Source organism: Molothrus aeneus, chromosome 8 (assembly GCF_037042795.1).
Source record: "Molothrus aeneus isolate 106 chromosome 8, BPBGC_Maene_1.0, whole genome shotgun sequence".
NCBI classification, from domain to species: domain Eukaryota; kingdom Metazoa; phylum Chordata; class Aves; order Passeriformes; family Icteridae; genus Molothrus; species Molothrus aeneus.
Genome location: NC_089653.1, coordinates 2761654 through 2785788, shown reverse-complemented (window position 1 = coordinate 2785788; position 24135 = coordinate 2761654). Strand labels below are relative to the sequence as shown.

Genomic DNA, 24135 nt, shown 5'->3' with positions numbered 1-24135 from the left:
GCTCAAATGGGAGTGGTGCTGACAAATGAGCACCCTTTGGGCTAATGGCCATTGCATGGACTTTCCCAATCCCATTATCTTGGACCACGGACGTTCCAGTGTGGGTTTAGCAGTGGCCATTAAAAAGGGAAAGTCTGGAACAAGTTCATACACTAGTACACGAACAGTATAACAAGGTCATTCACAGTTGTCAACAAGTCCATGGAATACCCCTATCTTTGTTATTAAAAAGCAGTGCCTGGGAACATCAGGGTGACGTGGCGAACTCATGCTGCTGTTTTCCTAATCTTCACCCTCTTAATAGACAGTACAGACGTTGCTGGAGGAGTGGAAGCCCATCAAGTATGGGCCCCACCTCAGCCCAAGGCTAACATCTGGGTCACCCTGGCAAACGTAACTAATCAGGAAGCTATTTGCCTGTCATTATCTTCTCCCAGTAATCCATTTACAACCTGTTTGGTTGGGTTACCAGCAGATCCCTGGCCATGCCCCTCACATGTACCCACCTGTAGGACCAACAATGCTAGGGCAAGTGTAGATAATTGGGACCAATGGGTTTCCTATTTTCCCATAGCACTGCAGGAACCCCAAGAATTGGAGCTGTTAGGTTCAGTGATGGCAGATGCATGTCTTAATTTCAACCACAGAAGCCAGCTGCCAGCCAAGAACCATTCCAATATTGTAACTTCCAGCATGGCTGTCTACCGTAATGCAACAGCCTGGTGCAATTATACCACAAAGAAAGAGTCAATTACATAAAATGAGCCCATTCAATTGCCAGCAGGATATTTCCTAATATGTGGGGACCGTGCTTGACCCGGTATCCCATCAATGCTGCACGGGGGAGCATTTCCTGCTGTGTTCTGTTGCCTGCCCAGGGGCAGGAGCAGAGGCACAGAGCGCTTGTGCATGCCCGGGCACCTGGCCTGGCCCAGCCCAGCCCAAGAATCCCTGCGAGAATTCCCTGTTGAGAGCCCCAGCAGCGGTTTCCCCGGGGCTGGGCTTCTTCTCCGGCCTCAGTGGCCTGGGGACTTTTGTCCTAGCACGGCTTTTGTGGGCACCGGAGCCTCGGTGCCCCCGCGGCGCGCCGCACGCTTTGCCGCCCCGCTCGCTCGCTGCTTTCGCTGCTGGTGGCGCTCGGGATCGCTGCCGTCAGCAACTGAGCAGAAACCCCGCCGGCACCGAGCCTGCCTCTGACGGGGAGCGGTGGCACCAGCGCCCGCGGAGCCGCACCGGTGGGTGTGCCGGGACCGGAGCGGCGGGCGGGTCACTGCGTTTGTCCCGTTCCGCAGCGGCGGCAGCACCCGGAGCCCGGCGAGGCGGCGGCACCGGAGCTCGGAGGCGGCTTCAGCCCAGGTGGGAGGCGCGGTCGGTGCTGCCCCAGCTCGGGGCTCGCTGCGGGCGGAGGGGCCGCGGTGAGGGCCGGGGGGGCACATGGGGGAATCCGGAACAAGGAACTCGCCCGTTTTGGTGGCACCGGGCACCTGGCCAGGCTCACTCCAAGAATCCCTGCTGTAATTCACTCTTGAGAGCCCCAGAAGCGGCTTCCCCGGGGCTGCGGTTCTCGACCAGCTTCAACAGAGTGAGGCGCTTTTCCCTAGCAAGGTTTTTGCAGGACAGAGTGACCTGACTGCTCTGCTGGCGTGGCTTCTGCTTCTAAATATGCCCCTGCCTCTGGCTCCCGAAGTGGCACCGGGAGTCACTTTGGTACAAGAAAGCAAAAGGGCTCCAGTGATTTCCATGAAGCGCCCTGCCTTTCGAATCCCGCTCGCTGCTCCCCTGTTCCCCACTCTTCACCCCGCCACGCTGCTTTCCCGCACGCAGAACGGTCAAAAGGGCCAAAAGCCGCTGCCCCATGGGCTCTGTGCTGAGGCACCAGCCCGAGTGCCCTGGAGCGTGAGCGCAGAGCGGCACCAGCCCGAGCGCCCGCGGAGTCCGGCCGGGATGGGAGGGGCGGCGGGCGGAGCGTTCGGGTCATTCCCCAGCGGCGGCGGCACCCGGAGCCCGGCGAGGCGGCGGAGGCGGAGCTCGGAGGCGGCTTCAGCCCAGGCGCGACCCGCGGTCGGTGCTGCCCCAGCGCCCGGAGGCTGCGCTTGTCTCCGCAGCTGCTGCCGCACCTCTGGGCAGCGGGGACAGCGCAGCCACAGCTGGCACCGCCCTCCTGAGCCCCCAGGGCCGGCACCAGCAGTGACCTCTCCCCGTGTCCCTTTCAGGGTGCCAGCAGCGCGGCTGTGACGCTGCTCCCGAGGCCGAGCTCCCAAAGGATCTGCCAGCACTCCTGATGTGTAAGGAGCAAGGTGCTGTTTGTTCTGGGCAGAGAGATGCTACCTGTGAGCAGGAGGAGGGAAATGAACTCTGCTTGATTCGTGGAGTTGCGAATGAGCCCCAGCATCACCAGCAGGGACCATCAGTCACGGATATACACTTGGCCTAGGGCAAAAGAAGCCTCCAGGCATCAGCAGGGGGATGCCACTTGTAAGTGTGCAGTGAGTGCAAATGAGGAGAATGGATTCTGCACCAGTGATGGGAGTGTGAGGGAGCCTCTGGCTCCCCAGGGCACATAAACAACCAAGAATGAACACAAAAGAAACCTCAGAAGATTCCTGGGTGAGTGCAGGGCCACTCCTGTGGCCTCCAGGGTGGGGACAGTGTCCCCTCCCAAGGACAGGGCTGGCAGGTGTGTGGCTGTTTCCCGATGTCTGGAAGAGGCCTGGTGCTCTGCTGGGCCCCATCAGTGGCTGGAAGCAAGAGCCCCAGCTGCCCCCAAGGCTGTGCAGTTCTCCTGCTGCAGCCTGTGCCCACTGCTGTGTCCCTGGCTGTGGCCACTGCTGTGTCCCTGGCTGTGGCCAGGCTCTTGGCTCTCTGGCTGCCAGCTGAGTGAGGCCCACACTGGCTCAGGGCTCCCTGCTCTGCTCCCTGGCCATGGGCTGGGCAGATTGCAGGGCCGGCTCTGCTTCTGGCAGCCAGCAGCTCTTTCCTGCTCCAGGTGAATGGATCAGGGGCCATCCCGTGGGCACGGCGGTGCTGATTCTGCTGCTCCTGGTGCTGGTGCTGGCTTTGGGGCTGGCCTTGGCTGTGCTGGCAGGTAAGGGAGGGGCAGCAGCCTGGGCCCAGCCCCTCGGGGCAGAGCGGGCTCCCTGCTCCCTGCACAGGGCAATCCTCAGACCTTCTCCTCTTCCCCCTGCAGCACCACAGGTTCCAGTCACACCTGTGACTCCGCTGTCAGTTCTGGGCTGTCCCCATGGCTGGGTTGGGTACAATGGGGTCTGCTACTATTTCTCACAGGATTACAGCACCTGGGAGCAGAGTCAGGAACGGTGCTCCGAGCTCGGGGCCTCCCTGGCCATTGCCAAGGATGAGGAGGCCATGGTGAGTGAGGGGCTGCGGGCGGTGTGGGGTGGCTGAGGGCAGCCTGGGGGTGCTCCTGGGCCGGGCTCGGTGCTCGTAGGGCCGGGGCTGCAGCCCCGGGCCGGGGCCTTGCAGGGAAGGAGCCCCGGCGTGCGGGGGGAGCCCCGGGCCCGTGTCCCCCCGAGGGGCCGGGGCACCTCCCACTCCTCTCTCCTGGGCAGGATTTGCTCTTCCGCCTCTGTGGGAACGTCGATTACTGGCTCGGGCTGCGCAGACGGGGCGAGCACCTGCACTGGGGGGACGGCAGCAGCTACAGCTCCCGGTGAGTGCCGGGGAGCCGGGCAGGGCCTGGGGGCACAGGGGCACAAGGGCTGCCCCTGGCAGCCAGCGCTGCCTCTGCTCCTCCCTGCAGGGTTCCTGTCCTCGGCAATTCCCAGTGCGTGTACTTGGCTGAGAAGACATTCAGGAGTGACAACTGCTCCAATGAGCGGCCGTATCTCTGCAGCAAGGCCCCAGCTCCCCTGTAACAGGGGCTGCAGAAAGGACCTTCTCCACACTGGGCAGTGCCAGCTTCACCTCTGAGCCCAGCACAGCGCTGTCCTTCCTCAGCTGCAGCCTGTGCCTTGCACTTCCTCTCAGGGTCACCTCAGTGCCTCTTCATGCCCAGTGCCAACGCTGGGCTGGGGCTGCAAAGGAAAAGTCTCTGCAATCCATCCTGCCACCGCTGCTGCCTGCAGTGAGTGCATTGCCCTCATGACACAACAAGCTCCAATGGGAAATCCAAATGGCTCTGGGCTCTTGGAAATCATCACAAAGTGGCTTGAAGGTGATACTTCTGGACTGTCTTTGGCAGAGTTAGAACAGCTGACATGTACTGAGGAGGAATCACACTTTGGGCATCTGGCACCTGACTGTGGAGAAGAGTCTGTCAGCTGCTGGTGCTCTCTCTCTCTCTCTCTTTTTCTCTCTCTCAGCATTGGAGGAGGACAGTCAGAGCTGCTGCTTGGGGAAGGGAATTTGCTGCCAGCGCCATAACCCAGGCCAGAGCAGCATCTTCTGCACTTGAGTGAGCCTGTGAGAGCAGCCCCTGCAGGGCCACCTCACTGTCACCCCTCGGTCCGGAGGGCCCTGTCCCCCCTGCTCGGGTGCCCGGGACCCTGAGCTCGCCTCTCCCTGCCCTGCTCAGACCCGGCTGCCGCTGCCGCCAGCGCCCCTGCCGGCCGCGCCCGGAACTGCAGCGAGGGGAAAGCGCGCGCGGCCGGGAGAGGAGGGGCTGGGGCTGGGCCTGCTCGGGGCAGCGCCGCGCTGGGGCTTGTACGTTGTTATACTCTGGTTTTGCTTTGTTTTACTTTGAAACGGCCCTAATTTCTATTTTCATATGTTTGCCTGAGAGCCCCTTCATTTCAGAATTATAATAATTCGGAGGGAGGGGGATTGCATTTTCCATTGCCAGGGAGGCTCCTGCCTTCCTCAGCAGATCCCTGTCCTTCAAACCAAAGCACCCCCATCGCTCTGTGCCACTGTGTGGGGAGGAGGGAGGGAACCGGGGATAAAGTGAAGCCCAGAAAAGAGGAAGCACTGTGGGGAAGGTGCAATTTTGGGATTTGGTGTACTTCTCATTCCCTTGGTCTGATTTGTTTGATAATAAATTCAAGTAAAAGTAATGTCCCCACTCCGGCCTTCTTATGCCCATGAAGGGTGAGAGATCTGTTGGTAAATGATGGAGAGCAGCTTCCCAAGCTCATCTCTCAGCTCCCTCGTCCCCCTGGGGTGGATCCCCTCTGGGCCCACAGATTTATGAGCATCCAAGCAGCTCAGCAGTTCTCTGACTGCCTCCTCCTGGATCACAGGGGGCCCATTCTGCTCCCTGACACCATCCACCAGCCCAGGAGTTCACTCATCCTGAGGACAAGCTGTGTTTCCACTAAGGGCTGAGGCAAAGAAGGCATTGAGCACCTCTGCCTTCTCCTCATCTGCAGTTACTAAGTTCCCTCCTGCATCCAAAACAGAACAAATCTGGTCCTTCCCTTCCTTTTACTATTAATATATTTGTAATCCTTTACAAAAGTTGCCAAATTAAGTTCAAACTGAGCTTTGGCCTCCCTAATTTTTTTCCTACATTGCCCTAGCAGCCCCCTTAAATACTTCCTGAGAAACCTGACCCTCCTTCCAAAGCTGATACATCCTCCTTTTATTTCTAAGTTCTTCCAAAACCTCATTGCCCATCCAGGCTGGATGTTTTCCTCGTCAACTCCTCTTTGGGCACACAGGGACAGTCTGCCCTCCTGAAGTCCAGTGGAAAAGTCCTGTTGACGTTCCTCCCGATATCCCCAAATATAGAGAACACTGTAATTTCATCATCACCGTGCCCCAGGAGGCCTCCAAGCAGCACATCTCCCACCAGCCCATCCCTATTCATAAACAGCAGATCTAGCAAAGTCCCTCTCCGAGAAAGCTCACTCACCAGCTGTGACTCTTGAGCCCTGGCAGCACGCCCGGAATGCCTTGGATGTCGAGCAGGCAAGCAGGATGTTTTCTTTTTTCCGACTGGTCTTGGCTCCCTGACAACGCGATTGTGAGGAGTGGGGCGCCGGGGCAGGGAATGCGGGGCACAATGGTGAGCAGCCCGGGGCTGCTGCTTCTTGCCCCTCGGCAGGGGCGGGCTCCGAGCCGCAGCTGCCCCGGGCCAGCAGCAGGCGGCAGCTCGCAGGCCGGGTGAGGGGGCGCCATGAGGCTGCCGGGCTGGCGGGGGGAAGAGGAGAGACACAGAGCGGTTTTGGTGGCAGCGGGCATCTGGCCAGGCTCACTCCAAGAATCCCTGCCGTAATTCACTGTTGAGAGCCCCAGAAGCGGCTTCCCGGGGCTGCAGTTGTCGACCAGCTTCAACAGAGTGGGGCCCTTTTTCTTATCAAGGTTTTTGCAGGACAGGAGTGACCTCACTGCTCTGCTGGTGTGACTCCTGCTAATAAATATGCCTCTGACTCCATTTATGGCGCCGTGAGTCACTGTGGTACAAGAAAAAAAAAACACTCGGGCAAATTTCACGACGCGCCCGGCCCGGCCTGCCGCTCCCCGCCCCGTCCGAACTCTTGTCACCGCCCTTCGGTGCTTCAAGGACGCTGATTTATCAAAACGGCCAAAAGCCGCTCAAACAGCACCCACCTGGGCAGCCAGTGGCCCAGGTCGAGTGCCCGGGGAGCTGAGGTGGCGGCACCCGGAGCCCAGCGAGGCGGCGGCGGAGCTCGGAGGCAGCTTCAGCCCAGGTGGGACCCGCGGTCGGTGCTGCCCCAGCTCGGGGGCCGCGGTGAGGGCCGGGCGGGGGGGGTTCTGGCGAGTTCCTTGTGCCGGCTTCCCCCGTGTTCACAGGTAGGGACAAACAGCGGCCGTGCCGGCGCTCGGTGTGCCGGGCTCCGAGGCGCCGGGGCAGGGAATGCGGGGCACAATGGTGAGCAGCCCGGGGCTGCTGCTTCTTGCCCCTCGGCAGGGGCGGGCTCCGAGCCGCAGCTGCCCCGGGCCAGCAGCAGGCGGCAGCTCGCAGGCCGGGTGAGGGGCCGCCAGGAGGCGGTCAGGCTCGGGGGGAATGGGAGAGGCACAGAGCGCTTTTGCTGGCCCCGGCCCCTGACCCTGGCCAGCCCAGCCCAAGAATCCCTGCCACCATTCCCTGCACCATTACCCGGCCCCACCGCGGCTCCGGCTCCGCGGACAGGCGTCTCCAGGAGTTCAGAGTGCGCAAAATGGGAGCGAGGGAGAGGAGGCAGCTGGTGCCAGTGGATGAAATGGCTTTGCTGCCCGCTGGCAGGGAGAGGAGGAGGAGGAGGGAGAAAGTGGTGCAAAGTAAAGAGGAGAGAAAGGGGGACAAGGCTGGAGCGGTGGCAGGCGGCTGGGATTGCCATGGGGCAGGCGAGCATTTTGCTTTCCAGCTCTGTGGGAAGAAAGAAAAGAACTGCGAAGTCCATTTACGAAAAGAGGGGAGAAACAGCAGGTGGCGGAAATCGATGACAATTGGGATTCATTTGATCTGCTTGAAGCAGAAAGTCTCCGCGGGGGGCGAGGGGGAGCTGCCGTCCCGAAAAATCCGCGCTAAGGAAAAGGGACCCAGAGCGGAGGGCCTGGAGGAGAGCGTTTATTAGAATGTGGGCGGTGTGTGAGGGCGCTGGCCTCCCCCACTGCCGCTGCACACAGGGCGCTTCCCTTCCACTGCCGCTGCACACGGCCCTCTCCCGCTGCACACGGCCCTTCCCTTCCACTGCCGCTGCACACGGCCCTCTCCCGCTGCACACGGCCCTTCCCTTCCACTGCCGCTGCACACGGCCCTTCCGGTCTTCGCTCCCGCCCCTCCCGTCGCTGCCTCCCCACGCGCTGGCGCTGGAATCGGCCGCAGCCCCTCCCACCCCGCCCTGGGCTCTGAGTTTTGGCGGAATGGGCGGGCAGGATTGTTCGTTTAGTTCCGGAGCTGCGGCGGGGCCTGGCGAGGCGATGGCGGAGCTCAGGGTCGGCTCCAGCCCAGGTGGGACCCGCGGTCGGTGCTGCCCCAGCTCGGGGCTCGTTGCGGGCGGAGGGGCCGCGGTGAGGGCCGGGAGGTTCTGACGAGTTCCTGGTGCCGGCTTATCCCGTGTTCACAGGCAGGGAGCCACAGCGGCCGTGCCGGCTGTGTTGGAATTTAGTCCCAGCCTTTTCTTGCCTCCTCCATTCTCCTCCCTTCTTTTCTCTTTTCCAATCTGAAGAGGCCTCAGCTGCCTCCCTGTTTCCTTTCTCTCTCACCTTCCAGGTCCTATTCCCCAGACCTTGTTCTTTCCATATAAAACCCTTGAAAACCCATTCCCCACTTAAAGCTTTGTTGGGTCCTTGTTTTTCTCCCTTCTGGATGCTGTGGGTGAAGGTCTGGCTTTGAGGAGCACACCCGGCTCCCTCTGCTCCAGAAAGCAGCCTTGCACTTATCCCAATCTCCTGCTGCTGAGGGCTTCCTCAGGCTCCTGCTGAAATGAGAAATATCCAGGAACCTTTTCCTTTCTTGAGATTAGAATGGTTTCTGCAATTCCTTCAGATATGAGCACGATGGTTAAAACTCCACTGTGCAAATGAAGGTTTTCCCCTCCATGCTTCGTCCTCTCCCTTACTTTGTCATCTCAGCAACTGCTAAGGAAACCTTTCTCATCTTGTCAATTGGCAATGCAACTGCTCTTTAATTCAGTTTTAAATAGGATTTAAGTCAGGCTCTGTCCATGCTGTTGATTTGAATTTTGGATGAAGTTGTTGGTGCTCAGCAAGCTCTGTGCTGCTTTAAAGCCTTTCTCCAAGGCTCAAAGAATGACCCTGGCAGGGAGTGCAGGAGCGCTGTGCGCTCCTGGTTTAGAAATGGAGTGCATCAAAGCAGGTTCCTTGAAAAGCCATCTCGAGTCAGTGAAACCAAGGCACTGGAACTCCTTTGGGAAATGGTCCATTTAGGACAGAGCCACAGTGCCAGAAGCTGTTTGTCTGATGGTCAGGTCATGCTCTGGTCAGTGCAGGGCCAGCCCCTCAAGAAATGCATGAGCCAAACGCAGCAAGGAGAGGGAAAGACCCGAGCCGAGCTGAGAGAGCTGGAGAGATGAAATGCCACAGATGTGCCTGGAGCATGGCCCTCCCCAGCAGCTTTTCTTACAGTTCAGTGTTCAAAAGGCTGAAAGCTGATGCTCAGGACTTTGGGATCTGGCTTGGAACTGCAGAGGGGATGAGCTCCCTTACAGGAACTCAGGCAGGGCAGTGCCACAAGCCTGCAGACAGATTGCTTCTCCTTCAGCTTTAATTCCATGGGCTTTTTCTGTTTGGTTGGTTTTTTAGGTGTTGGTTTGTGGGGTTTTTTTTTTGTTTTTTTTTGGTTGGTTGGTTGGTTGGTTTTTTTTTGTTTGTTTGGGTTTTTTGTTTGTTTTCCTTTTTTCTATTAAAGTATTCTTAGAGATGCTACAATTGAAAGAAGAGAACAGAAATAGGCTGGAGCACCACTGGCACAGTAATTGATACTTTACTGTTCCTCTTTTCCCTTTAGAAATATATGCAGATAACATGAACTTTTAAACTCTGTGGTTTGGGACAAACACTCTCTTTTCCCTCTCTTTGGAGGAGATATGCAAGTCCTGAGACCCTGGGCCAATGCTCCCTGCATTTTATTTATGTTTTTATAATTAAACAAGGGGCTGATAAGATTGACAAGGAAGATACAACTCAGGGGCTTGCCGGGCAGCAGCCTCCAAACTCTTTGGGTGATGCAGAGAGCAGTAGGGTGTGAAGGCTGCTTTCCAGTGTGAGATTAATCCATAATAACATGCTCAGTGAGATCAAAGGCACTGCTTAGAAGCCACTTGTTATTTCCCGAGGTGCAGGAGCTGGAGGGTTTGACAGAGCCTGGGCAGAATGATGAAGAATATTCCTGTCAGATTTCTGCTTCTCTCCTTGTGCCAGCAAGGGAAACCCATCCTCGTTAAGGGTTTGTTCCTGTGTGACTCCTGTGGAGTTTTCCCAGCCGGGTTTTCTCTCCTGACAGCTCAAGTCTCGCCTCTTCAAGAGCAGAGCTCGCTGTGCCCCCAGGGCTTTGCTGCTGGGAGCACTGGGAGAGATCCTGGGACCACTGGGAGGGAACTGGGAGCACAGGGAATGCCAGAGGGAACTGGGAGGGAGAGTGGGAGCAGCGGGAGTGAGCGGGAAGGAGCCCTGGGAGGGATATCAGGAGCCCTGGGCAGGAACAGTGCTCCCAGTTCCTGCCCAGTGCTCTCCCCATCCCTGCTGGGGCTTGCCAGGAAGAGGGATACTGGCAGGGAACTGGGAGGGAGCTCCTCAGCACTCTGCAAGGGCAGCAGCCCCAGGGGGGACCAGTGAGGAGGGGGAAGTGCCCCCAGTCCCTCCCCAGAGCCCCCAGAATGGGGCATTACAAGGAGAAAAGGGATTGAAATGGAGGGGGGAAAGCTTTTCTGTGATTGTGTTTGAACTGGGGGGGATCCCCATTCACCTGTGATTTGAAGGGTCTCAACTGAAGGAAAACTCACCTTTTTCATCTTTTTGGCTGCCTCCCTTGGTGGGCAGTCATTGCTTTCCATGATTTTCATGTTAAATGGAAGGAGGAACCCTTTATGGTGCTGTTTGAGTTGAGGGAAAGAGCCCCATTTCCATCATCTTCAGGTTCAAACTGAGCAAACACGGCTGCCCCTGGTCTGAAAGGGCTTCCCTGGAGAGGAACCTCTTGGTGTGCCACTGTAAGAGTTCCATCGAGGGGCACCTCCATTTGAAGGGACCTTCAGAGGTGAAAAAGATGTCCAAAAGCCCCCAGAATGGTCTTTGTTGAGGGAAATTGAAGTGGGAAGCTGCATTTCCCCTCATTTTAGGAGGCTAAATTGAGGCAAACCCCCTTCTGTGAGAATAACTGGGGCTGTGTGTGATTGGCACAGAGCAGGAGCAGCCTTGCCCTCAGCAGGTCACAGCCCTGGCCCACGAGGATGGGTCACAAAAGGGTCGGGAAAGGCCACAGGACCTCAGCTCAGATGAGGCTTTTGACAGAGCCCAGAGATCTCATCCTGGAACTCTGAAAACACAGGAAAATCAGGAGACAGCCCTGGCTGAAGGCACAGCAACCCTGCTGGAACAAGAGAAGGGACTAAAGGCTGAGCAGGCAGCGCAGGGAACGGCTGCAGACAGCCTGTTCAAAGAGATGCATCTGCAGCTGGAGAGCAAACCAGAGAGATCCCAAAGTGACACCATGTCTTGTGGATAGTCACACAAAGATAGCTCAAAGTTCATGAAAAGCCAGCTATGGATAAGGTAATGGTGTCTTATGAGTAATGCCTGTTATAAAAATGAGTGAATTGACATGATGGAACCGATCCATCAGCAGTGACTGTCTCAGGAATTGGAGACAATATTCCTCCAGCATTGCTGTACCCACAACAATGGAAGACTGAACAGCTTCCAGTGGATAACAGCCATAATGTAGAACAACCACCCTCTCTCCTGTGCTATCTGTGGAAGATAGAACAGAAGAGATCACAGTGAATGATCCTGTCAGGCAGTGCAGCACTGACACCTGTGCAGTCTGTGAGAGGATCAAGGGCCCAACAAGCTGTAGCTTCTCCTATCCAAAAGCAGGTGCTTATCAGTGTTTGATCACAGCTGTTTCAGTGGGATCTGTCTTATCTCTAGAAGGAAATAACTCCATCTTGCAATGCAAACCAACATATTTAAACAAAATTAACTTAGGGCCTAAAATTAATTGCAGTGGAATTCATTGTCACCTCAGTGGCATTAGAGGTACACTTAAAAAACTTAAACTTACATCTTTAATACTGAATACAAACTGATCCTAATGAAACTGGAATATAACATGAAATGGCTTCAAGTGGAGACTTAAACTCGACCTTGTCCAAACTCAGCAATACTCAAACCTGACAGAAATCCACCTTGACATAAATGACTCTCAACAAACTTAAGTCAATAGAGCAATAAATAACATTACTCAGATTTCATTTTGCTTAATCTTACCAAGACTAAAATCACATTCAAATAAACCAGAACTGAACTAACAATCAATATCCTTAAAAGTTCTGGGTCCTACAAAATGTAACTTATTCTGAATCTATTAATACCAAAAGGCAGTGGAAATGTGAACAAAGCATGGCTGATATAACGGCCTGATGGATATACTGGAGGGATTGGAAAAGTGTGACAAATATGGTGACCCTTTGTAATTTAATATTGAGGAAATTTCATGGTAGCCCCAAATTTTATGGAACCATAAATTTACTAAGACTTTTTAAAGCGTAATTGTACCAAAAGAAACAGCAGTGCAGAATTTGGCAAAGTGTCCAGCAATAACCGGGAGCTTCTCGAGTTTGTATTTAGTGTAATAGCATATGGTAAATGTTATCAGCATTTCTGTTAAAGAAATTCGATTGTGTTGTGCTGGACATGATAATAAGAACGAAGCATTGCATTTACCGCTTTGAATCTCTCCGGTAACAATTCTCAGAGAAATCAGAGTTAGTGAAAAACACAAGGTTAACTTTAAAAAGGCATTTCAGCCCATGTTTACGGCATTCTAGGACACGGTGCGTGAGGCTTCAGTAACCAGGGGCAGTCAGAGGCCTTGCGGCAAATGCCGGGGGTTCGCCCCGCCGCAGGGTTGGGGAGCCACGGGGGGGGAGTGAGTTCTGCCGGGGCCAACCGGAGCTGCCGGGCAAAGCCGAGCCCCGGGAGCGGGGAAAGTCCCGGCGGCAGCGAGGGAAAAGCCGAGCTGGGACCCGCACGGGGCTCGGGGTGAGGCGGGGGGGCCAAGATGGCCGCGGGCATCGCCCCGAGCCCCCGCCCTTGGGGGCGGTGCTTCCGCTCCGCCAATGGCTGCGCTCCCGGCCGCTGATTGGCCAGCTCGGCGGAGAGCTCGGCCGCGGCGGCCGCTTCGGCTCCAGTCAGTGCCATTGCGTGAGACCGCTCCGCACGGCAGCGCCCGCGGCGCGTTGGTCAAGCGCGGGCCGGAGCGGCGGCGGAGTTCAGAGGCGGCTCCAGCCCAGGTGTGACCCGCGTTCGATCGTGCCTCGCCGCGGGCGGAGGGGGCTTGGTGAATTCCTTGTGCTGGGTTCCCCCGTTGACAGGTGAGGAAAATGGAATTCACTCCTTAGTGTTTTTGAAAGGTCAATAATAATAATAATGGTTGTAATAGTTCTAGGATAAAAAGGGATAATATTTCCAGCGCTGGGTGCTCCTGGTCAGCAGTGAAAGAACCCACCGGGGTATACTGATAATATTCTGTTTATACTGTTACATCGCTGAGGTGCATGCATGTTCATGTATTTAAAGCATTATCCGGACATTCTTTTGAGCTTTCTTGTGTTTAGGGAACTCCTTTGTCTGACTTCTTCACACTCTTATCTGCATGACTTCCTGGGTGTCAGGTCAATGTATTTTATTTATTCTTGTGTCTGCATCCTGCAGTTTCACATCCTCTGATAAGATTTTAGTATTTTCTCCTTAATTTTAACGTGATAGTCTCTAATTGTCCTCCATTGCTCTGGTTTCTGTCACAGTTATTTTATCTCTTGGACAGGTTGGTGAGTGGATGGCCTTACACTGTTTTTAGTTACACAAAAGCGTTTTTCACATCTGATGTTTGCTAAGGTCTAAAATACAGTACATTGATCACACTAATATTTTCATAAGTGATACATAGATATTCATTACACTACTGTGTCCATGAGCAATACAGTGCATAGTTCAATGTATAGGTAATATTACAGTAGTATCCAGATAGAAAGAGTTAGAATTGATACTACACCTAAATCATTATAATCACCAACAACATGCACAGGCTCATACATAAATGTGAAAGCCAAAACTCCCAGGTCATTTTGTCCACAGGCAGGGAGCCGCAGCGGCCGTGCCGGCGCTCGGTGTGCCCGGGCTCCGAGGCGCCGGGGCAGGGAATGCGGGGCACAATGGTGAGCAGCCCGGGGCTGCTGCTTCTTGCCCCTCGGCAGGGGCGGGCTCCGAGCCGCAGCTGCCCCGGGCCAGCAGCAGGCGGCAGCTCGCAGGCGCTGTCAGCGCCCGGCCCGGCTCGGAGCTGGGCTGCAGCGGCTGCAGAGCCACAGGGGCCGGGGCTGCGGGCACCGAGAGCTCCCGGAGGCTGCGCTTGTCTCCGCAGCTGCTGCCGCACCTCTGGGCAGCGGGGACAGCGCAGCCACAGCTGGCACCGCCCTCCTGAGCCCCCAGGGCCGGCACCAGCAGTGACCTCTCACCGTGTCCCTTTCAGGGTGCCATCAGCGCGGATGTAAAGCTGTTCCCGAGGCCGAGCTCCCAAAGGATCTGCCAGCAGCACTCCTGATGGGTCAGGAGCAAGGTGCTGTGTGTTCCAGGCAGAGAGATTCCGGCTGTGAGGAGGAGGAGAATGAACTGTACTCCATTTGTGCAGTTGCCAATGAGCCCCAGCATTCCCAGCAGGGACCGGCAGCCGGAGTTATACACATGGCCTGGAGCACATGAAGCCTCTTGGCATCAGCAGGGGCTTTCCGCTTGTGAGCGCGAAGTGAGTGAAGGTGTGAAGAATGGATTTTGCACCAGTGATGGGAGTGTGAGAGAGCCCCTGGCTCCCCAGGGCACATCAGCAACCAAGAATGAACACAAAAGGAACCTCAGAAGATTCCTGGGTGAGTGCAGGGCCACCCCTGTGGCCTCTAGGCAGGGGACAGTGTCCCCTCCCAAGGGCAGAGCTGGCAGGTGTGTGGCTGTTTCCCGATGTCTGGCAGAGGCCTGGTGCTCTGCTGGGCCCCATCAGTGGCTGGAAGCAAGAGCCCCAGCTGCCCCCAAGGCTGTGCAGTTCTCCTGCTGCAGCCTGTGCCCACTGCTGTGTCCCTGGCTGTGGCCACTGCTGTGTCCCTGCCTGTGGCCAGGCTCTTGGCTCTCTGGCTGCCAGCTGAGTGAGGCCCACACTGGCTCAGGGCTCCCTGCTCTGCTCCCTGGCCATGGGCTGAGCAGATTGCAGGCCCGGCTCTGCTTCTGGCAGCCAGCAGCTCTTTCCTGCTGCAGGTGAATGGATCAGGGGCCATCCCGTGGGCACGGCGCTGCTGATTCTGCTGCTCCTGGTGCTGGTGCTGGCTTTGGGGGTGGCCGTGGCTGTGCTGGCAGGTAAGGGAGGGGCAGCAGGCTGGGCCCAGCCCCTCGGGGCAGAGCGGGCTCCCTGCTCCCTGCACAGGGCAATCCTCAGACCTTCTCCTCTTCCCCCTGCAGCACCACAGGTTCCAGTCACACCTGCGACTCCGCTGTCACTTCTGGGATGTCCCCGTGGCTGGGTTGGGTACAAGGGGGTCTGCTACTACTTCTCACAGGATTACGGCACCTGGGAGCAGGGTCAGGAACGGTGCTCCGAGCTCGGGGCCTCCCTGGCCATTGCCAAGGATGAGGAGGCCATGGTGAGTGAGGGGCTGCGGGCGGTGTGGGGTGGCTGAGGGCAGCCTGGGGGTGCTCCTGGGCCGGGCTCGGTGCTCGTAGGGCCGGGGCTGCAGCCCTGGGCCGGGGCCTTGCAGGGAAGGAGCCCCGGCGTGCGGGGGGAGCCCCGGGCCCGTGTCCCCCCGAGGGGCCGGGACAGCTCCCACTCCTCTCTCCTGGACAGATTTTGCTCTTCCGACTCCGCGGGAACGTCGATTTCTGGCTCGGGCTGCGCAGACGGGGCGAGCGCCTGCACTGGGGGGACGGCAGCAGCTACAGCTCCCGGTGAGTGCCGGGGAGCCGGGCAGGGCCTGGGGGCACAGGGGCACAAGGGCAGCCCCTGGCAGCCAGCGCTGCCTCTGCTCCTCCCTGCAGGGTTCCTGTCCTCGGCAATTCCCAGTGTGTGTACCTGGCTGACAAGAGATTGAGGAGTGACAACTGCTCCAATGAGCGGCCGTATCTCTGCAGCAAGGCCCCAGCTCCCCCGTAACAGGGGCTGCAGAAAGGACCTTCTCCACACTGGGCAGTGCCAGCTTCACCTCTGAGCCCAGCACAGCGCTGTCCTTCCTCAGCTGCACCCTGTGCCTTGCACTTCCTCTCAGGGTCACCTCAGCGCCTCTTCATGCCCAGTGCCAACGCTGGGCTGGGGCTGCAAAGGAAAAGTCTCTGCAATCCATCCTGCCACCAATGCTGCCTGCAGTGACTGCATTGCCCTCATGACACAACAAGCCCCAATGGGAAATCCAAATCGCCCTGGGCTCTTGGAAATCATCTCCAAGTGGCCAGAATGGGACACTTTTGGACTGTCTTTGGAAGAGGAAGAACAGCTGACACATGCTGAGGTGGAATCCCATTTTCGGCATCAGGCACCTGGCTGTGAAGAAGGGTCTGCTGTCTGTCTGTCTGTCTGTCTGTCTGTGAAGGATCTGACTGTCCTCCTGTGGGAGGAGTCCCAGGCTGGAGCAGGACCAGGGTTTTTCTCCCTGAGGGAGAAGCAGTGACATGACCCATCTCTCTCTGCCACTGTGTGGGGAGGAGGGACGGAGGGAACTGGGGAAAAAGTGAAGCCCAGGAAGCAGAGAACAGTGTCAGGAACACTTTTTAGGGTTTGGTGTACATATTACTTGCTTGCTCTGATTTGTATGATAATAAATTCAATGAAATGTAATTTCCCCAGTCTGGGCCTGTTCTGCCCATGATGGGTGAGAGATCTCTGGCTGCCTTTCTTGAGAGCCCCGAGCCTTTCCTGCTGTGTTCTGTTGTCTGCACAGGGGCAGGAGCAGAGGCACAGAGCGCTTTTTCTCGCTCTGGGCACCTGGGGGGTGTGGAGAGCTTTGTGGACAGTTGGCTCGCTGAGAAAAGTCACGTAGACATGATACCGCTGGTTAAGCTAGAAGGAGACAAGTCTAGGATTCAGCAGTCAGTGTCCAATGATGGGCAAGCACATTGTGCCCTTGGTGCAACAACAGGATAGAGGAGAGGATGTTTCTCCAAAAATATGAGGATAGTTTCAGCAGAATAACCACAAGAATGTAGAAGTAGTAACAAAATAACCATAAGAATATAGAAGTAGGCGTGGTTGAGCGATAAGTAATTAACCAACAATGAGCTCAGCTTTGCAATATGTATGAGCTTCATGAACACCGATATAAATATGTGTGACAATCAATAAAGTTGGAGACTTGCTGATTACTCATATCGAGTGCTGCATTTCTTCCGCCGATTTTCCACCAATGGTGACCCCAACGTGATTCCTGTAATGGCAACCACGGCGGATTGGTGTAGGAGTTCGGGTCCTGTCGCAGCAAGGACGGCGAACAAGCACCGCTGAAAAAGGGAAGGTGCCGCACCCTGGGTGACCTCAACGGAGAGCCCGGCCGATACGTGCTGCCGAGACCTTGTGGGGCTGCAACAGCGCTGACGTTCTTACAATGGATAGAGAAAGGCAAGCAGCATATGATTTATTTACTTGCTTTTTACAAAAGCATCAGGTTAAGGGCATAGATTTGCAGAAAGAGCTTCCTGGGTTGTTAGCTTACAGGTATGAACAGGGAGTTTTTCACAATCCTCATACAGTGCATGAGTTAACGGAGTGGCGTAAATTTGGGGACAAGCTGTGGGAGGCAGCTATAGATGATGATAAAACTGCAAAAACATTGTGAAAGCTGTGGTGAGTCGTGCATGATGAGTTATTACAGTATCAGGCAGAAAAGAAGGCTGCTCAGCAAGCTAGCGTGGCGCATGAAAAGGATAAGGGTTATGGGGACTGGTTTAATTGTCCATTACCCCCTGCCACATCTACAGTCATTTTGGCACCAACATCAGCTCCTGCTTCAAGCAGCAGCTCACCCCCAACAACATCAGCTCCTGCTTCAAGCAGCAGCTCACCCCCTGCGTGTGCTACAACAGCACCGTCCGCACGGCCTGTGTCAAACCCTCCATCTCCTCCTCCTGGTAATGAGCTGATCCCTGGGTCAGAGAGTGACCTAGCGGGGGCCATTGCACGGGAGCAAAGGGAGGCATGGGCAGCGGTAGCAAAAGATATCATGGATACAGGGGATGAGGAGGCTATAAAAGCAGCTATGGATGTTGCTTGTCCGGTGATATATTCACCCGTGGCAGGGGGCGGGTTTCAAGCAACAATAACTGCTCTAGACTGGAAGCTGTTGTCACAATTTACAGTCCACAGTCAGTCAATTTGCGGTAACCAGTGAGCCCACAAAACAAATGCTTGACTGTATCTGGGGGACTCAGGTTTTGCTGCCGGCTGATTGCAGAGGAATAGCGAAGCTTGTCTTCACTCAGCATCAGCAGCTCTTGTTTAATGCACACTGGCAGGCACTCTGTCGGGAATGTGTAGCAGTAGCACGGCAGCCAGGTGTCCCGTTACACGGGATAACCCCAGAGGAGTTAATGGGTCAAGGGTCCTTTCTTCGGACAGAAGCACAAGCGTTACTCGGTCCTGATAAGTGTCGGGAGGCAATGCGCCTGGTGCGGTTGGCTATAGATAGGATAAAAGAGCCAGGGGGGATTCCTTCTTATATGGGAATAAAGCAAGGAAGAGATGAGTCATTCAGATCTTTTATAGATAAGGCAGCCAATGCTATTGAGCGGGCAGGAGTCCCTGATTTCATGTAGGGTACTTTGTTAAAACAATGTGCACTCCAGAACAGTAATCAGGCTACAAAGAACGTATTAAATACCCTAGGAGCTAATTGGTCTATAGAAGAAGCTTTAGAACGATTGGCAAATGTGCCCGTAGGAAATCAAGCAGTGTTAGTAGATGCTATTAAGGAGTTATTAGTAGGATTACAAAAACAGGCAGCAGCCTCACAGAGTCAGGTGTTAGCTGCTCTTGCCCCCTACAAGCAGCGGCAACAAATGCTCCACGGGCTCCAGCTGCTGGCCGATTCAAATGTTACCGGTGTGAAGGCACAGGACACATGCGATGGGCCTGTCAAGCAGCCAGCGTCTGGTGTCACAATTATCACTTGGATACCCACAACACCGGGGCCTGCCAACGCCGTTTGGGAAACGGGAAAGCCAGCGCGCCCACCAGCCGCCGTGCCCAGACACAAGTAGCTGCTGTCAACACCTCAGCCCAGCTTCCCTTCAACAGCCACCGCCAGGAGCCTCGGGCTGGACGTGGCAGCCGCAGCAGCAGTGACCTTGATGACCACCCAACCAGAAAAGGTTCCAACTGGAATAAAGGGACCAATCATCATTGATGGACAACCTATGGGGAGCTTTGCTTCTGGGACGATCATCGGCCACCATGATGGGATTATTTGTTTTATCCGGGGTAATAGACACTGATTATACGGGGGAAATTTGAGTTATGGTGCATACTCTTTTTCTGCCAATACAAATCAAGAAAGGACAGAGGATATCTCAATTGGTTCCTTTGGAACAAATGGCTAAAACTTTACCCCCTCGTCAATCACAGTCGAGAGGGGAGCGAGGCTTTGGTTCCACTGGAGGACTCACTCTATTAACAATGAGCCTGAATGATCGACCAAAGCACACTGTAATAATGGAGTATCGGGGTGGGAGGCAAACCTTGGAAGGATTATTGGATACTGGCGCGGACTCCAGCATTGTTAGTCCGGATTTCTGGCCCCCCAACTGGCCATTACAGCCAACCACAGTGACAGTTACCGGGGTTGGAGGCCAAACAGTTGCAAGAAAATCACCCACGTTATCTGTAACTATTGATGGAAAAACTTTGTGGAGTGTTTTATCAAGTGTACCTTTGCCCCCTACTGTGCAGTGCCTCATTGGTCGGGACATTTTGGCTCAACTGGGAGTGGTGCTGACAAATGAGCACCCTTTGGGCTAATGGCCATTGCATGGACTTTCCCAATCCCATTAACCTGGACCACGGATGTTCCAGTGTGGGTTCAGCAGTGGCCGTTAAAAAGGGAAAGTCTGGAACAAGTTCATACACTAGTACATGAACAATATAAACAAGGTCATTCACAGTTGTCAACAAGTCCATGGAATACCCCTATCTTTGTTATTAAAAAGCAGTGCCTGGGAAGATCAGGGTGACGTGGCAAACTCATGCTGCTGTTTTCCTAATCTTCACCCTCTTAATAGACAGTACAGACGTTGCTGGAGGCGTGGAAGCCCATCAAGTATGGGCCCCGCCTCAGCCCAAGGCTAACATCTGGGTCACCCTGGCAAACGTAACTAATCAGGAAGCTATTTGCCTGTCATTATCTTCTCCCAGTAATCCATTTACAACCTGTTTGGTTGGGTTACCAGCAGATCCCTGGCCATGCCCCTCACATGTACCCACCTGTAGGACAAACAATGCTAGGGCAAGTGTAGATAATTGGGACCAATGGGTTTCCTATTTTCCCATAGCACCGCAGGAACACCAAGAATTAGAGTTTTAGGTTCAGTGATGGCAGATGCATGTCTTAATTTCAACCACAGAAGCCAGCTGCCAGCCAAGAACCATTCCAATATTGTAACTTCCAGCATGGCTGTCTACCGTAATGCAACAGCCTGGTGCAATTATACCACAAAGAAAGAGTCAATTACATAAAATGAGCCCATTCAATTGCCAGCAGGATATTTCCTAATATGTGGGGACCGTGCTTGGCCCGGTATCCCATCAATGCTGCACGGGGGAGCATTTCCTGCTGTGTTCTGTTGCCTGCTCAGGGGCAGGAGCAGAGGCACAGAGCGCTTGTGCATGCCCGGGCACCTGGCCTGGCCCAGCCCAGCCCAAGAATCCCTGCGAGAATTCCCTGTTGAGAGCCCCAGCAGCGGTTTCCCCGGGGCTGGGCTTCTTCTCCGGCCTCAGTGGCCTGGGGACTTTTGTCCTAGCACGGCTTTTGTGGGCACCGGAGCCTCGGTGCCCCCGCGGCGCGCCGCACGCTTTGCCGCCCCGCTCGCTCGCTGCTTTCGCTGGTGGTGGCGCTCGGGATCGCTGCCGTCAGCAACTGAGCAGAAACCCCGCCGGCACCGAGCCTGCCTCTGACGGGGAGCGGTGGCACCAGCGCCCGCGGAGCCGCACCGGTGGGTGTGCCGGGACCGGAGCGGCGGGCGGGTCACTGCGTTTGTCCCGTTCCGCAGCGGCGGCAGCACCCGGAGCCCGGCGAGGCGGCGGCACCGGAGCTCGGAGGCGGCTTCAGCCCAGGTGGGACCCGCGGTCGGTGCTGCCCCAGCTCGGGGCTCGCTGCGGGCGGAGAGGCCGCGGTGAGGGCCGGGGGGGCACATGGGGGAATCCGGCACAAGCAACTTGCCCGTTTTGGTGGCACCGGGCACGTGGCCAGGCTCACTCCAAGAATCCCTGCTGTAATTCACTCTTGAGAGCCCCAGAAGCGGCTTCCCCGGGGCTGCGGTTCTCGACCAGCTTCAACAGAGTGAGGCGCTTTTCCCTAGCAAGGTTTTTGCAGGACAGAGTGACCTGACTGCTCTGCTGGCGTGGCTTCTGCTTCTAAATATGCCCCTGCCTCTGGCTCCCGAAGTGGCACCGGGAGTCACTTTGGTACAAGAAAGCAAAAGGGCTCCAGTGATTTCCATGAAGCGCCCTGCCTTTCGAACCCCGCTCGCTGCTCCCCTGTTCCCCACTCTTCACCCCGCCTCACTGCTTTCCCGCACGCAGATCGGTCAAAAGGGCCAAAAGCCGCTGCCCCATGGGCTCTGTGCTGAGGCACCAGCCCGAGTGCCCTGGAGCGTGAGCGCAGAGCGGCACCAGCCCGAGCGCCCGCGGAGTCCGGCCGGGATGGGAGGGGCGGCGGGCGGAGCGTTCGGGTCATTCCCCAGCGGCGGCGGCACCCGGAGCCCGGCGAGGCGGCGGCGGAGCTCGGAGGCGGCTCCAGGCCAGCCGCGCCCCGCGGTCGGTGCTGCCCCAGCGCCCGGAGGCTGCGCTTGTCTCCGCAGCTGCTGCCGCACCTCTGGGCAGCGGGGACAGCGCAGCCACAGCTGGCACCGCCCTCCTGAGCCCCCAGGGCCGGCACCAGCAGTGACCTCTCCCCGTGTCCCTTTCAGGGTGCCATCAGCGCGGCTGTGAAGCTGTTCCCGAGGCCGAGCTCCCAAAGGATCTGCCAGCACTCCTGATGTGTAAGGAGCAAGGTGCTGTTTGTTCTAGGCAGAGAGATGCTACCTGTGAGCAGGAGGAGGGAAATGAACTCTGCTTGATCCGTGGAGTTGCGAATGAGCCCCAGCATCACCAGCAGGGACCATCAGTCACGGATATACACTTGGCCTAGGGCAAAAGAAGCCTCCAGGCATCAGCAGGGGGATGCCACTTGTAAGTGTGCAGTGAGTGCAAATGTGGAGAATGGATTCTGCACCAGTGATGGGAGTGTGAGGGAGCCCCTGGCTCCCCACAGCACATCAGGAACCGAGAATGAACACAAAAGGAACCTCAGAAGATTCCTGGGTGAGTGCAGGGCCACCCCTGTGGTCTCTAGGCAGGGGACAGTGTCCCCTCCCAAGGACAGGGCTGGCAGGTGTGTGGCTGTTTCCCGATGTCTGGAAGAGGCCTGGTGCTCTGCTGGGCCCCATCAGTGGCTGGAAGCAAGAGCCCCAGCTGCCCCCAAGGCTGTGCAGTTCTCCTGCTGCAGCCTGTGCCCACTGCTGTGTCCCTGGCTGTGGCCACTGCTGTGTCCCTGCCTGTGGCCAGGCTCTTGGCTCTCTGGCTGCCAGCTGAGTGAGGCCCACACTGGCTCAGGGCTCCCTGCTCTGCTCCCTGGCCATGGGCTGAGCAGATTGCAGGCCCGGCTCTGCTTCTGGCAGCCAGCAGCTCTTTCCTGCTCCAGGTGAATGGATCAGGGGCCATCCCGTGGGCACGGCGCTGCTGATTCTGCTGCTCCTGGTGCTGGTGCTGGCTTTGGGGGTGGCCGTGGCTGTGCTGGCAGGTAAGGGAGGGGCAGCAGCCTGGGCCCAGCCCCTCGGGGCAGAGCGGGCTCCCTGCTCCCTGCACAGGGGAATCCTCAGACCTTCTCCTCTTCCCCCTGCAGCACCACAGGTTCCAGTCACACCTGCGACTCCTCTGTCGAATCTGGGCTGTCCCCATGGCTGGGTTGGGTACAATGGGGTCTGCTACTACTTCTCCAGGGATCACAGCACCTGGGAGCAGGGTCAGGAACGGTGCTCCGAGCTCGGGGCCTCGCTGACCATTGCCAAGGATGAGGAGGCCATGGTGAGTGAGTGGCTGCGGGCGGTGTGGGGTGGCTGAGGGCAGCCTGGGGGTGCTCCTGGGCCGGGCTCGGTGCTCGTAGGGCCGGGGCTGCAGCCCTGGGCCGGGGCCTTGCAGGGAAGGAGCCCCGGCGTGCGGGGGGAGCCCCGGGCCCGTGTCCCCCTGAGGGGCCGGGGCAGCTCCCACTCCTCTCTCCTGGGCAGGATTTGCTCTTCCGCCTCCGCGGGAACGTCGATTTCTGCCTCGGGCTGCGCAGACGGGGCGAGCGCCTGCACTGGGGGGACGGCAGCAGCTACAGCTCCCGGTGAGTGCCGGGGAGCCGGGCAGGGCCTGGGGGCACAGGGGCACAAGGGCAGCCCCTGGCAGCCAGCGCTGCCTCTGCTCCTCCCTGCAGGGTTCCTGTCCTCGGCAATTCCCAGTGCGTGTACCTGGCTGACCGGAATAGATTCAGGAGTGACAACTGCTCCAATGAGCGGCCGTATCTCTGCAGCAAGGCCCCAGCTCCCCTGTAACAGGGGCTGCAGAAAGGAGCTTCTCCACACTGGGCAGTGCCAGCTTCACCTCTGAGCCCAGCACAGCGCTGTCCTTCCTCAGCTGCAGCCTGTGCCTTGCACTTCCTCTCAGGGTCACCTCAGTGCCTCTTCATGCCCAGTGCCAACGCTGGGCTGGGGCTGCAAAGGAAAAGTCTCTGCAATCCATCCTGCCACCAATGCTGCCTGCAGTGACTGCATTGCCCTCATGACACAACAAGCCCCAATGGGAAATCCAAATCACCCTGGGCTCTTGGAAATCATCTCCAAGTGGCCAGAATGGGACACTTTTGGACTGTCTTTGGCAGAGTTAGAACAGCTGACACGTGCTGAGGTGGAATCCCTATTTCGGCAACAGGCACCTGGCTGTGAAGAAGGGTCTGCTGTCTGTCTGTCTGTCTGTCTGTCTGTGAAGGATCTGACTGTCCTCCTGTGGGAGGAGTCCCAGGCTGGAGCAGGACCAGGGTTTTTCTCCCTGAGGGAGAAGCAGTGACATGACCCATCCCTCTGTGCCACTGTGTGGGGAGGAGGGAGGGAGGGAACTGGGGACATAGTGAAGCCAAGGAAGCAGAGAACAGTGTGGGGAAGGTGCATTTTTAGGATTTGGTGTACATCTTATTCTCTTCCTCTGATTTGTATGATAATAAATTTAATTAAATATAA

At 56.8% G+C, this 24135-nt stretch overlaps 2 protein-coding genes across 6 annotated transcripts in view; both read left to right on the top strand.

Moving 5' to 3' along the window:
• LOC136559548 (C-type lectin domain family 2 member B-like) overlaps positions 1–16977 on the top strand; it is a 25850-nt gene extending 8873 nt beyond the window's left edge. The window contains exons 1-6 of one of the 5 annotated variants that reach the window (XM_066554830.1): positions 6475–6611; positions 14114–14507; positions 14887–14985; positions 15088–15269; positions 15470–15570; positions 15661–16977. In XM_066554830.1, the coding sequence (XP_066410927.1) occupies positions 14249–14507; positions 14887–14985; positions 15088–15269; positions 15470–15570; positions 15661–15775 (756 nt within the window). In that variant the 5' untranslated portion in view covers positions 6475–6611; positions 14114–14248 and the 3' untranslated portion in view covers positions 15776–16977. Of the gene's footprint in view, positions 1–6473; positions 6612–7727; positions 7856–12885; positions 12960–14113; positions 14508–14886; positions 14986–15087; positions 15270–15469; positions 15571–15660 lie in introns of those variants that run through there. The other 4 variants (XM_066554831.1, XM_066554832.1, XM_066554834.1 and 1 more) reach the window with 4 other exon arrangements.
• Positions 1–24135, top strand: part of LOC136559580 (killer cell lectin-like receptor subfamily G member 2) — a 26920-nt gene extending 2785 nt beyond the window's left edge. Inside the window, exons 2-9 of the mRNA XM_066554887.1 lie at positions 305–393; positions 648–706; positions 1168–1356; positions 2214–2285; positions 2987–3085; positions 22764–22945; positions 23146–23246; positions 23337–24135. Of these exons, the coding sequence (XP_066410984.1) occupies positions 305–393; positions 648–706; positions 1168–1356; positions 2214–2285; positions 2987–3085; positions 22764–22945; positions 23146–23246; positions 23337–23454 (909 nt within the window). The 3' untranslated portion in view covers positions 23455–24135. The remainder of the gene's footprint in view (positions 1–304; positions 394–647; positions 707–1167; positions 1357–2213; positions 2286–2986; positions 3086–22763; positions 22946–23145; positions 23247–23336) is intronic.